This window comes from Cinclus cinclus, chromosome 12 (genome assembly GCF_963662255.1).
Source record: "Cinclus cinclus chromosome 12, bCinCin1.1, whole genome shotgun sequence".
Classification (NCBI taxonomy): domain Eukaryota; kingdom Metazoa; phylum Chordata; class Aves; order Passeriformes; family Cinclidae; genus Cinclus; species Cinclus cinclus.
In genome coordinates, this window is record NC_085057.1 from 8,944,682 (window position 1) to 8,957,477 (window position 12,796).

The window sequence follows — 12,796 nt, forward strand, 5'->3', positions numbered from 1 at the left end:
AGTGCAGGACCAGGGCAGTATCATGTGGCAGCAATAGGTCAGTTGTGTTGTGAAACTGCACCTTCAGCAGTGTTGACTTAGAAGAGCAATGAATATGCCACTTCTAGGTGTGCAGAGCTGGCTGGTTTTGTAGGAGTGACCATTGCTTGTTTTTCCTTCCAGGATTGTGTTGGTGTGCTGTCTGTACTACATCACATCCTGAGATTCACTTGTAGCAGGGTTCAAGAAGGCCTATGGCATTTCAGCCAATGATTGGGGCTGACAGCTTCTCTAGGAGAAAAAAAAGCAACTCTTCCTGCAGCTAGAACTGAAGGAGTTGTTTTGTGTGAGCAAAGTAGAGAGATGCCTTGGTGATAGCTCATCTTGGAGTGTGGGAGGCAGAGCCCTTTAGTGTCAGAGGGTGTTTGAATGCAGAATGTGCAGACACCAGACTTGCCCAGGTGCTTCTTAGCGCAAATAGCAGTGAGGAGACAGGCATTGTCAGCCCTCTGACTTCCTCTGGAAAAGGTCTGTTGTTTGGAGGACACCTGCTTTGTTTGAACTCTAGGACCTGAAGGGGTTGAGAAGTAGGGTGAAGGTCTATCAGCTCAGCAGATGTCTGTGGTCTTGGTGGGTAGTAATCTTTGTGCAAGCACAGAAGTCTGTTTTCTTCTGAAATAAACTAATACATAAAATGAAGGAGGATTTGTTTGCTTGTACCCTTGTAGCATGACTTTAAATGTCATGTTGCAGTACTCTGATGGTGCTCAGGCTAGCACGGATTGTGCTAGTGTTTGCCAAGAGTCCATGTAATGCAAGCAGCTCTGCATGGAAACAGGCCCTGTCACAGTAGTTTTCTATCTTCCTCTCCACTCCAGCATGCAACTTTCTTCTCTACAGTGAAGGGCTGGCAAAATGTTTTGTATTTTCCCCATACCCTTTGCTGTCCCAGCTTGCCTGCATTTGCAGCCTGTTGCTTTTCCACCTCAGGAAGTGATATTTGTCTGCCCTACTTTGCACATTTGGTGAGGACCCCGATCACTGTCTAGTCTGGCCCTCCAGAGTGGTGATGACAGTCAGGACTGGATGTGGGGCTTCCATGAGCAGTTAAGCTAATCCAGTGCATTCTTGATTCCTTCCTCTCTGTGCTGTTGTAACAAAGTTAGTTTTTGGTGCACCCATACTTCATTCCAGCTTTTGTATTGCAGATGTACTGGCTGTGAGCATCATGTCTAGTGATTTAATGTGAATTGATTATCACTGGGATGTTGTACTGAGTCTGTACAATTTTTATATGAAAATCATACTCCTAAGCAGAGGTGCAGCTTTAAAATGTGTGAAGTTTGACCTTTTTTTTTTCTTTTATTTTCTACCTAGGTATCACATGCTGTTGCAAAGTTAGTATTAGTTAGTTTCCACTGGCAAATCTCAGAGATTTTGGAAAGGTAAGTGGAAATAGTCTTATCTTGTCTGTGCTTAGTGCTTTCCCCCCTAATTTTGCAGAAATGCTCAGGGTGCTCCACAGGTGTGTTTTTTGGCAAGTGTCTTTGGACCTGGAAGCAGGACATGCAGTTCATTTTAGGGAGCAGAGAAAACTACTGATTTGTTGAGGCTGCACTGCCTTTAAGAAATTTTTAAACAGGGAGAGGTTAGTAGTGGCAAATGTCTTTCAGTTTAGGAATTATTGTTATGCTAGGAACCCTCTAGGTAAATCTGTCTTAAATTTTGAGATAACAGATTGAGAATGCTGCATCTGTATTTATTTAATAGACATAAAGATAACATATGTTCTACCTTGAACATAGGAGTCATAAATCATAAAGGAGCACTGACCCTATAATGATGTAGTCTTTAGTAGTACATTCACACTGAAGTTTTTGCTCCTTTTGACGTTATTTTTTTTTTCCCAAGCTGGCCAGCATTTGGAGAGCAGGAGAAGATAATGTGAGAGAACTGAGTACTGCAGCTCCCCTGTTTGGTCAGTGTCACTGTAACAAAGCCCTCCAACTGATTTCAAAAAGAGGGTTCGGACTCGGCCCAAACATATGCGGGAAGTGCGTTGGGAGGCACTGCTGGCTGGCAGCCCCTCCACAAAATACTGGCTCAGAACTGAATATTGTCTGAAAATAGAGAGCATATCAGATTGACTCATTCTGCCCAGACATTTTTGGCCCTGTAGCCAGCAACTTCATCCAGAGAATGTATGGAAAATGCATCCTGTGTATGGACGCTGTTGCCTCCTTGGTTACCCTGTATCCTCTGAAAGCTTTTCTCTGGGGTTCAAGGAGGGTGAGATTCCTGCATAGCAGCTCAGAGTGATCCTGCAGGTTAACTTATGAGACTCAAACAAGAGGAAATTTGGGGAAGGGTTTACTTCTAAAGTGATGATTTTTCAAATTGTTCTCCATTTGATCTTGTCCTCAAACTTCTCTCTTGATACAAAATGACATTGTCAAAAGAAAGCTCACTAGTACAACTAAGAAGTGCTGGTGAGGAGGAAGGACTTACAGCAAGGCCACAACAGTGATGCTGCTGTTTCTGAATTCAGTGGGGTATAAACATTCGTCCACAAAGGAAATCACAAGCAGCAAAATGTGTTTAATTCTATGGCTGCTGATAGCTTCATATGCCTAAAGGGTGTTAATCTGTCACGGGGTAATTACTCAAGTAGACAGTAGTTTGGAGTTAAAGTGAGACTTAACCAGGACAGCTTAATTTTACAGAGGAATAGGAGACCGTCTGGAGCCTCACTGGTGTGTGTTATTGTGGACAGTGGCTTAGGACTACTCTAGGAGTGTGGATGGAAAATCTTATCTTTAAAAGCTAATTTTTAAATTTCCTAATTTTTCATGGGAGGGAGTAGTAGTATTTCTGCTTCTGAATAAACCCTCATAAAGTTTTGTTGATGGGAGCTCAGCTCTCTGTATGAAGGAGCCTCACACAGGAGACATTTCCACTTTCCTTATTGAAACCTACCCTACTCTTTGCACAGAGACAACTGTTTATTCAGGCGAGAAGGATCAATTTAATGATGCAAAATGTTTTCAGTACTTGATTTGATCATTCTTCAATTGCCTTTTCAGGCACAAGTCTAATGCTGCGCAATTGCTAGTAGAAGCTCGAGTTCAGCCCACCTCATCCAAACATGTAAGTATGTGAACTATCCCGTCTGTTCCCTTGGCAGACACCTCTGACCCCCCTCATGGGGGATTGCATTACTAATGGCATACTCTGTCCAATGTTAACCCTTTGCAGACTCGGATCTGACACCCTGATTCATTGTTGGGTTTACTTCTGAAATCACAGTGCATTCAAAAGGTCTCTGATCTTTAAATTGCAGCTTTGCTGTTGGCTTGCAGGTGGTGTTCAAGGATTACTTTCTTCAAGAAAATCAGGATCATTTTTTTGGCACAAGTGATGGCAGACAATGGAAGGAGCAGAGTGCATGGGCTTGGCTGCCTCTTCCGATTCTGTTCTCTGTTAAAAGATACTGAAAGGAAGTTCTGGCTGCACAGAGTGAACAGAGCTTGTCTGTGTCTGGAACAGATTTTTTGATTTTTTTTTTAATATTTTCTTTTACTTTTTTAATCTCTTTTTATCTATTTGCACTGCTCAGCTTGGGGATGCTTAAGCTAAATCTCCCAGTGAGTTGTGTTGCTGCTGAGTCAGTCAGTGCTGATATTTGAACCAACAACTTGTTTTTTGTATCCAGGGCTACACAGATCTTCAGATACTTCCCCCCCCCCCCGCCCTCCTTTAAGCAGAAGCTTCCTGTTGCATGTTTATAGATTTCATTCACGGTGGGTGTCTTGGTACAATGCAGAATTACCCTAGGAACACATTGCCATGTGTCAGATTTTGAGTGATAAAATATTACATCTGGGAAGCAGTCTCAGTTGTGGGGGAGAGGAGATCTTAAAAGCCTGATTTGGTATCTGAGCTCTCTTGTAACTAGCAGATAGTGAAAAAGCTAAGTTGACAGAAGTATAAGCTTCATGGGCTCAAATTATCTGCCTAAAGTCCAGGAAAAAAAAAAATCTTTCTAATCTGGCATACCTGCAAATTAGTCAGTGTATTTCAAGATTTATTCAAGTCTTGTATCAGCTGTCACTTGAGTATTCCCCCTGCATTCCTTGGCAGGCAAGGCAAAGACCATCAGCTTATCATTTCAGGCAGGGTCCCGAGAATGGACCAAATACTTTCCCAGCTTTACAGTATTACATTAATTTACAGTTGCTTTATATTTTGCTCAGAGGAGGTAAGAAGTGGTACAGGAATCTTTTTTTGCCCAATGTGGCAAACTTCTATACATACTGCAAAACTGAGACAAAACATTACAAATATAAACATAACTACTGAGACAAAATGCATGCAAATAATTGATGCAGTGAAGAACAGTGTAACTCTTCTGTCCTGTTGCCACTTCATCTTCTCATGCCAGTCATCTTCTCATGAAATACCTGTAAGAGGAGAGAGAAAAGAAAACCCAGTCCCTCTTGGACTGGTTTTAAAAAGGAAGGACTCGCCATCTGATGTTAATTTTATGTTCTCTGCCATGGGCATCTGTAGCTACCCATGGGATCCCTGAGCTTTGCCCTTTGTACAGCAGTCGGGCTCTTCATTTGCAATAAATCCTACCTATCTGCCATAGGTTACCAACTGTCCCCATGTAAGACTGGGTCCTGCCTGCAGTCCACCTCCAAGAGCAGCTCTGAGCTCTAAGCAATCGAGTTGCCTAAAGCTTCAGTGAGTCAGGTAGTCCTTTAATTGGGGGGTTTATTCTCTCTGCCTCAGCAAACAACAGCATTGGAGAAGACAGAGGTTGCAAAACCCCTCTTGTGTATCAATTGGAGGCAAGCAGCCTATTGCACACTCCTGGTGAGATTATCCAGTGCTGGAGTGGGGATAGAGATGTGTTCTCCCATCTCCAAGGGTTCTAAACCTCCTGCCCAGGAGGCTGTCCTTTGAGTCAGAGACCAGGGCTCTCTGCCATTATGCATTATGAAGGACACTCTGGGACCCCAGGGTCCTTGTGTTTCATCCTCCAACAGCTTTATGCTGGCTCCCCCCATCAGTGAAATCATCCACACATACTGTTGCAGTTTCCTTTGCATGCCTGCTGTATTCTTGCAGCTGAGCCAGCTGAGTTGCACAATAGGGCATTTGTTTAGTTGTTGCACTGGGTGCTGCCTCCTCACACTCCCTCTCATAAGCAGCATCAGTCTTTGTAAGTGGTCAGAGTTTAGGGAGAGGTTGGAGGTCTGGCTTTGCTGTATCAAGCTCCTCCCAAGGATAAAGGCAGGTGACATCATCATCAGTAAGGTCCACCTGTTTAGTGAGTCTGGAAAGCCTCCCCACCTCATTCTCCAAAACCTCCCCATTCAAGCAGGCAATCTACAAATATAGTTCTCTTTCTCTTACAAGGGATTTGTTTAGTCATATATGCAAGTTTTCTGTAAGTCTCCTTTCAGCATTTAACTCATCATGTGTTTTCTCCTGGTCACTGTGTTCTGCCTCCAAGGTCACCTGCAGTATTTTAGCCAATTTAGTCAAAGACCCATTCACCACCTTATCTCATTGCTTAACTCTGTGCTTATCTCTTTGAGCAGTTATTAAAGCAGCTCCCAAAAGTGTGCAGACTATGGATTTGCTGTTACCAATTTTTTTCTTCTTTTTTGCTAAATACTGTATTTTTTTCACTAGACCAGCCAGAGAATGCCAATTTTCCTCAGCCCAGCTCTGTCCATTTGAAGCTGGACAAGCTTTATAATCCTTCAGCAAGTCTAGCTGAAGGTAGCAGTTGAGATTGCACTTTTCCCAGGTTACCACGATCTCTCTGCTGGAAAATTCGGCTTCAGCTGAGTAATAGTTCTTCTTTATCCAGCGCTCTGTGTGTTGTCCCAGTAGAAAATAGCTCCTCACCACCCTCAAAGACACCCTGCTCGCTGCACCTGAAAGACTATCACGCCCTGAGCTCTCTCAATGAGTGTTTGAAAGGGGCGTAGGTATTTTGATACCCCTAGGCAGAGTGCGGGAGAAGACAGCAAACTTCTCAAGTAGTTGAATAGCAAACTTTTACTTACAAACTTGGGACCATAAAGGACTTGGCAAATATTAAAGCAATATCCAATTAAAGTAAGGCAAGGTGCTCACTTAGCAAACTCTAATCCATCCAGATTTCAAGAAAAGGAAGTTAGGAGAAGAAAGAAAGAATGAGAGAAAGAGAAAGATAATAGTCACCACCTTGGATCCAGTCAATCTTAGCTGCTGTAAGGTCCAAGGCAGTGGGACTCATCAAGACTGCATGCTGTCCTTATGGCCTTTTACCTGTTCGGGCCCCTCCCCACAGGTGGGGCTTTCAGTGTTCCAGTGGCTTGGTCCACTTTGGCCTGGACCAGAGGCTCTAGGCTCCAGTGGGTGGGATGTGGAGCAGTGACCACCTCACCTTCCCAGAACTTGTCCTGCCCCCACCCAAACACACACTTCAGTTGTTTTGAGTCATTAATAATTTCTCCAGTCTCCTACAAATGGTAGGATTTTATTTTAGGAAGAAAGATACTATGATTAAAAAGTTAATTTAAGCTTGATTTGCTAGGCAATTCATTATAATCTGCATGTGCTAGAGCAAGGTGCTCTGTGCTTCAGCTTGTAATACAGGATGATTCTGGGGACAGATGCTTATAGTGTCTGTAGGGGGACTGACCCCATAGGGACAAGCTGTAGTGGTGAGCTCAGAGAGGCAGCTTGCGAGGGTTTGAGGTAGCACGTGTGCTCTTCAGGCTGAGCAGCTAATCCAGGCAATCAGTGCAATTACAGACTCAGTGAATCTTGTTCTGATCTGTAAGTGAGGCCATTTAGAACAAATTTGCATTACTTCTCTTTCATGTGGCCATGCCATAAATCAAGCTCTGTCAGTCATATGGCTGCATATCCTGGTGCTGCTGCTCTGTGTCTCCAGCATGCAGAGATCAGTGTGGAAACTGATGGCAGGCTCACACCAGCTTCTCCACAAGTAGCAAAGTGGATGCAAAGTGATTATATGACTTCTCTGTGAATGGAAAAACTGGAACATAAACTGCAGCTGACAGCTTTGTAGGGCTTTGGTTTTGATGATGCTGGGCTAGACCTAGTTCTGCAGGTCCCAGGGATGAGTGGAGATATATTGAAGGCTGGATCTGTTGTCTGGGGGTCAGCTCTGCACTATGTAGGGGGAAACCCGACTACTTTGAGTGGTTTGGTGAAGCAGTAGCAGTTATGCCTGATTTGAAACAAACCCTCTTAATCTTTTTCAGCTGAAGGGATGATGCCTGTTTTGCCAAATGTAGCATAGGCAGAAGATAAGAGATGGGAGGTGATAGTTTGTGAATTCCCTTTTCTCTCCATATAAACACTCTTGTGTCTTCCATTACCCAAAACTACTGTCTGGTAAAAGGACATTGCTAAGTCTGCAGTGACAGCTGCTCTCCAGAGCCTCTGGAAATAGTCTGGCCCAGCTAACAAAGAATATTAGTAAATCCAGGGAAGGATTAACACGATGTATTTCAAACAAGGTGAGACCAAGAACCAGGAAAGTAAAGATGAGTTCTGGGCAGCACTAGAGGAGAGGCAGAAACTCTTCAGAAATTAATCTTGTGCTGTGAGGTTAGAGGTTCTTTAGAAGGACTGACTGTTTGGGGCAGTGCAGCACCTTAGCACACCAGCTGCTTATGAACCTGTTCTGGCCTCGACCTCTGTGGACACCGTTGTCACAGTGAGGGTGATGCAGGTGTCTGTGGATGAGCTGAAAATACTCTGGGAAGTGTGAGATGCTTTCACTTTACTGCTGATTTGTCTCTCTCCCAGGCAATGGTACATTCCTCCCACCACTGCGCAGTGTGCATGCAGTTTGTCCGGAAGGAGAACTTGCTCTCCCTGGCTTGTCAGCACCAGTTCTGTCGCAGCTGCTGGGAGCAGCACTGTACAGTGCTTGTCAAGGATGGTGTTGGAGTTGGTGAGTTCAAGGTGGATGCGGTGCTGGGTCTGTATTTGCCCCACTGGCCATTCTGATGAGTCAAGAGCATGACTGTAACAAGTCATAAACTGCAAATCTGTTGAATAGAATTTGCATCTGTTATGATGTGCAATGCCCCTGGAGTGCCTGTGGATGCAAACATCTGTTCCCTTTGTGCTGGGGAGAAGCCAGTAGCTGCCAGATTTGCTTTGGGCTTTTCTGAGCCTGTTTTTCATGTTGTCATGGCAGTAACATGTAATTTTCTAATTTAAGTATATGACGTTGTGAATACTGGTTGAAGCACTCACTGGTCCTGGATACACATGTGCCCTGTCATCTTTTGGTGAAGACAGTTGGGTTTCAGCTTTTCAGCAGCCCTGATTTGTTTCACAGTTGTATCCCTCTTGCCACAACAACAGATGGCACTCGGGAAATTGTTGAATACTCTGTGCATTCACCCCTTAGTATAAGTTGCACTGTTCTAAAATGTTGCTTTCTCTTCTCAGGGGTGTCCTGCATGGCTCAGGACTGTCTACTCCGGACACCAGAAGATTTTGTGTTTCCATTGCTGCCTAGTGAAGAGCTGAAAGACAAATACAGGCGCTACCTCTTCAGGGACTATGTGGAGGTAGTAGATTTTTTCAGTTTTAAAATACCCTAGGTCAAGTCACCAATGACTTGCAGAAATTTTTTTTGAAGTGTCTTGCATTTTTGATTACAACTGCAGTAACTGCAGCAAAATTGTCCTCAATAGGCATGATGTGGCTGCTTCTGTAGAGCAGCCTCACTGGCAAAATGCTCTAGCAGGTTGCCAAAGTAAATTCTGCTGTAAGGTCATCCACTAACTCCTTGGCTGGTGCTTCAGAATTCTCAGTGTTGCAGCTGAGAATTTCAAAACTTCAATCTGATTATTCAAGTCCTTCTTGTTCTTTGCATAATTTATTTTAGGTCCAGAAAAATAGGTCCCTCAACTTAGGGTAGCCCAGCTTCATTGATTTGCTCAATAACATTTTATATGCGCTTTCTTGAAATTAAAGTAGCATTATGCAGGAGTTTTCTGATAACTGGGAACAGACAGGGAACATTAAAAAAGTAGCAAAGCATTATGAAATCATGGTGTCATCTCTTCTCAATAAGAGACCCTCTGGTAAGAAATGGCCACCACAGAAGAGCAGCTAAATAGCTTCTGGGAGATAAAGAGAATATGGGAAAAGAGCTCAAATTGAATAAAATAGTTTTAGTGTGCTTGTGGGATTTTGCTTTTTGTGCTCACTTAGTCTGTAGCTGTCTTTTTGAATTCCCTGTTCTAGAGAAGCTCTAAGTAACTAACAAACCTCTTCCATATTAGGAAATGCAGAATCTGCTCTGATAGCCAAGACCTGGTGGCACTTTTTTTATATGAAGTAACTGCTACTCTTATATGAAGTAACTTACATGTTTTTGAGGATAGGAATGGTTAAAGTTGAACAGATAATGGTCTCCTGCACCCACTGCTGATCTTACTCCTTTGTTGTGTCCACAGAGCCATTACCAGCTGCAGCTGTGTCCTGGTGCAGATTGCCCTATGGTCATACAGGTACAAGAGCCAAAAGCCCGGCGAGTGCAGTGCAATCGTTGCAATGAGGTCTTCTGGTAAGAAACAGAGAAGGTTACAGATCACAGGGAAAGTGTGTGCTGCCCTCAGAGCCAATCCTTTTGCTTGCCAACAGTTTTGGTGTGTAGAAGTATCTGAAATGCTTTGCTAGAGTTGTCTGTAACTTGAGTAAGCCTGAGTAATTGGACACTTGTGATTTGACTTCTTCTGCAGGTGGTCACATGTCCCCTTGCTTCCTAAACTCCTGGGAACTTGTGTGTTCTGACAACCAGGGGACACAGAGCTTGAGTAACCAAGGGGTTTACAAATGTACCATTCTCGCATTTTGGCTAGGTTAAAAATTTTCCTACAGACACAGTGTTTGATATAGATTCTGGTAGTAAACATGGAGTCCTCCTTGCTATCTGCTGGCATTGAATTTAAGTTTATTAAAAACATTTTGCTCTCAGTTTAGAGACCCAACTTTCTGGTGTCTCCATGCAAATGGCCCTTACTCACCTGGGGTTGTCAAGCCATGCTAGTACAGGTGCCCAATGTCTGCCACTGGAATCAGGTTATTTGTAAGTGACTGGTCCACTGCAGAACTCTGTAGTCATGTTAGGGAAGACATTGGTGGGCTCTAGGAAGATGCACATCACCCCTCAGACACATGATTTGTCAGGCCTGGTTTCACTTTCATCCTGACTCTGGCTTTTACACAAGAAGGGGGAATTGGAGTTCAGTCTTGGTCTTCACACTCTACTAATACACAAGAGCATTTCCATCCTTTACTGGGCCCCCCTGATTTTGGTCAGGAAAACCTCAATCCTTGAGTCATTTCCTTAGAAATTGATATGTCTTTTTCTTTTTTCTTCCCCTGTTAAGCTTTAAGTGTCGGCAGATGTACCACGCGCCCACAGACTGCGCTACCATTCGGAAATGGCTCACCAAGTGTGCAGATGACTCTGAAACAGCCAACTACATCAGTGCTCATACTAAAGATGTAAGGACAGACACCTGCATGTTATTTCTTGTCCTCTAGCCCTGCCTGGAAAGCAGGATATAATTCTGTACACACATAGCATTGTGTTCTTCTTTTTCACAGACTGAAAATTCTCACAGCTCCCTAGGGACTGTCAAGAAACTTTCATCAGAAGCTACTGTCATATGTGAACTAATTATGTCCCTATGGCAGTCATATAACTCAACTGAATGCCTTGGGAATGTTTTGTGTGGGAAGCTCAGCTGCAGTAAGAACCTGGTGGTCCTTATTCCAGACCCGGTGTGAATGTCTTTGGCTGCCAGGTGTGCTGTCCTCCCACAGGCAAAAGAATTGTGGCTTCTTTGAAACAGTCAGTGGAGATGTATTTATAATGGAAGGAGAGGGTGTCATAAGTGTGAAGTTAGTACCAAGAAAGGCACCAGTGGTGTTTAAGCCTGAAAAACTTTGTGCAATACTGTGAACTGGAGGGCGAGGGAAGAAGTCTTGATTTGGCAAGGACTGCAAAGTGGGGTAGTTGAAGTCTGTAAATTAGACATTGGAGAACTTGTAGTAGATTTAGACCCAAGACAAAGAAATAGTATTACATACTGTGCACACTAGCCTACCTATAGAATCGTTGTATAAATATACTACCTACCTTTGTCCTCTAAATTTGCAGTCTGAGACTGGAACTTTTAATATCTTCTAGGCATTTTGTGGCCTGACTTCAAAACAGTTTTTGGCTACACTTGTGCTACCATGGCCAATGGCAATTGTGACAGTGGTGATTAGCTGCAAGCTTCGGTTATGTTAGGAAAGGGGGTACTTAGATGGATCAGAGATTTCAAGTTCCCTTCCTTCTCTGGAGAAGGTGTCAGCGGGTGATGGTATTGTTTCTATTATGCTTGTTTGCAGAAATAAGATTCTCTTTTATTGAGCATGGTCCTGGGATACATTTTGCCTGACATGAAAATTTATACAAAGTAGCAAAACTCACTTCCTCCCTTTTACCTGTGTAGCCCAAAAAATGTATCTGGGCACTCCAGGGTATCTGTGGAGCGGGGGTGTGTGCATCTCTCCTGTGGTTAGGCAGATTCTCTGCGGGTAGCTGAGATGTCATTTATTAGTGGCTGCTGAAGGCAGAATATAGTGATAATTATCTGTAGTCAAAGTAGCTGTGATGCACTGTCATACTTGAATTAATTGTGTCCCTGTGCCTGAGTAACTGCAGAGTGGTAACTCGGCAAGATCTTTCGTTTTACAAGGAGTAACAACAGTAAATTTGTTTTCTTGAGCAAACAGTCTGGTGCTGCAGTGTTAACTTCCTTTGCCTTTCTGCTGTCTTTTAAATGGAGCTGTCAGGAACTGGTGGGGAGCAGCGTATAAATGCTAATATTCTCATATGAGAATATTTCTCATATGTGAATGCATATTTTTAAGGAAAAAAAGGCAGAGAGGAGTAATGACACAAGTGCTGTCATTCTTCAGAAGGCTGCTAGAGCTAGATCTAACAATTATGTCTGTTTCCTCAGTGTCCCAAGTGCAATATCTGTATTGAAAAGAATGGAGGCTGCAATCACATGGTGAGTAATTCCCTGAACATGTCAAACCTCCCTTGTTCTAAGTGGAATTTTTTTCCCACACTTTCTGCTAACCAAGTGCCTCTTGTCTCTTCTTTTTCAGCAATGTTCGAAATGCAAGCATGGTAAGTTGGGTTTGGAAGCTGTTTCCTCTGCCATGTTTATCAGTGATCCCTTCTTTTTTTTTTAATGATATTAAGACAAATTGTGAACACAGACTGAAATATTTTCCCCCAGTAAAAGCTGAACCGGATTTAATTACAGATTTCTGTGTGATGGCTTTTTTTCCCCTGCTGGCTGTGATCTCAGCCGAATTCTGATTCAGTGCTGGTTTAGCTTTTGCCCCTGATTTGTCTATTAGATAGAGAATTCTCCAGAATATTAACAGTGGAATCCATTTCACAGGAGAGCTTTCCATGTAATTGTATTTGTAATCAGCTGAAAATATTGTCAAATGTAGCCATTTACTCAGATCAGTTTAAGTCCTTCTGCTTAGGGATGGAAATAATAAGCTTCAACCCAGATGCAGGAACTGTAAATGTAACAGCAGGCATTGAACTTCTCAGTCCACTCTTGTGCAATTAGCAGCCTGAGTGTCTTTGGCCCATTGTGTTGCCCTACAAAATGACAGCCTGTTCTTGTACTTACCTTTTTATGGCAGAATTAATTTCTGTTGCCTTGGAGTGCAATAG

At 43.2% G+C, this 12,796-nt stretch overlaps 1 protein-coding gene across 2 annotated transcripts in view; it reads left to right on the forward strand.

Moving 5' to 3' along the window:
• ARIH2 (ariadne RBR E3 ubiquitin protein ligase 2) overlaps nucleotides 1-12,796 on the forward strand; it is a 36,261-nt gene that overhangs the window by 15,502 nt on the left and 7,963 nt on the right. Inside the window, exons 3-10 of one of the 2 annotated variants that reach the window (XM_062501048.1) lie at nucleotides 1,357-1,424; nucleotides 3,063-3,126; nucleotides 7,822-7,969; nucleotides 8,476-8,597; nucleotides 9,492-9,601; nucleotides 10,428-10,545; nucleotides 12,057-12,107; nucleotides 12,208-12,229. In XM_062501048.1, the coding sequence (XP_062357032.1) occupies nucleotides 1,357-1,424; nucleotides 3,063-3,126; nucleotides 7,822-7,969; nucleotides 8,476-8,597; nucleotides 9,492-9,601; nucleotides 10,428-10,545; nucleotides 12,057-12,107; nucleotides 12,208-12,229 (703 nt within the window). Of the gene's footprint in view, nucleotides 1-1,356; nucleotides 1,425-1,915; nucleotides 1,958-3,062; nucleotides 3,127-7,821; nucleotides 7,970-8,475; nucleotides 8,598-9,491; nucleotides 9,602-10,427; nucleotides 10,546-12,056; nucleotides 12,108-12,207; nucleotides 12,230-12,796 lie in introns of those variants that run through there. The other variant, XM_062501049.1, reaches the window with a different exon arrangement.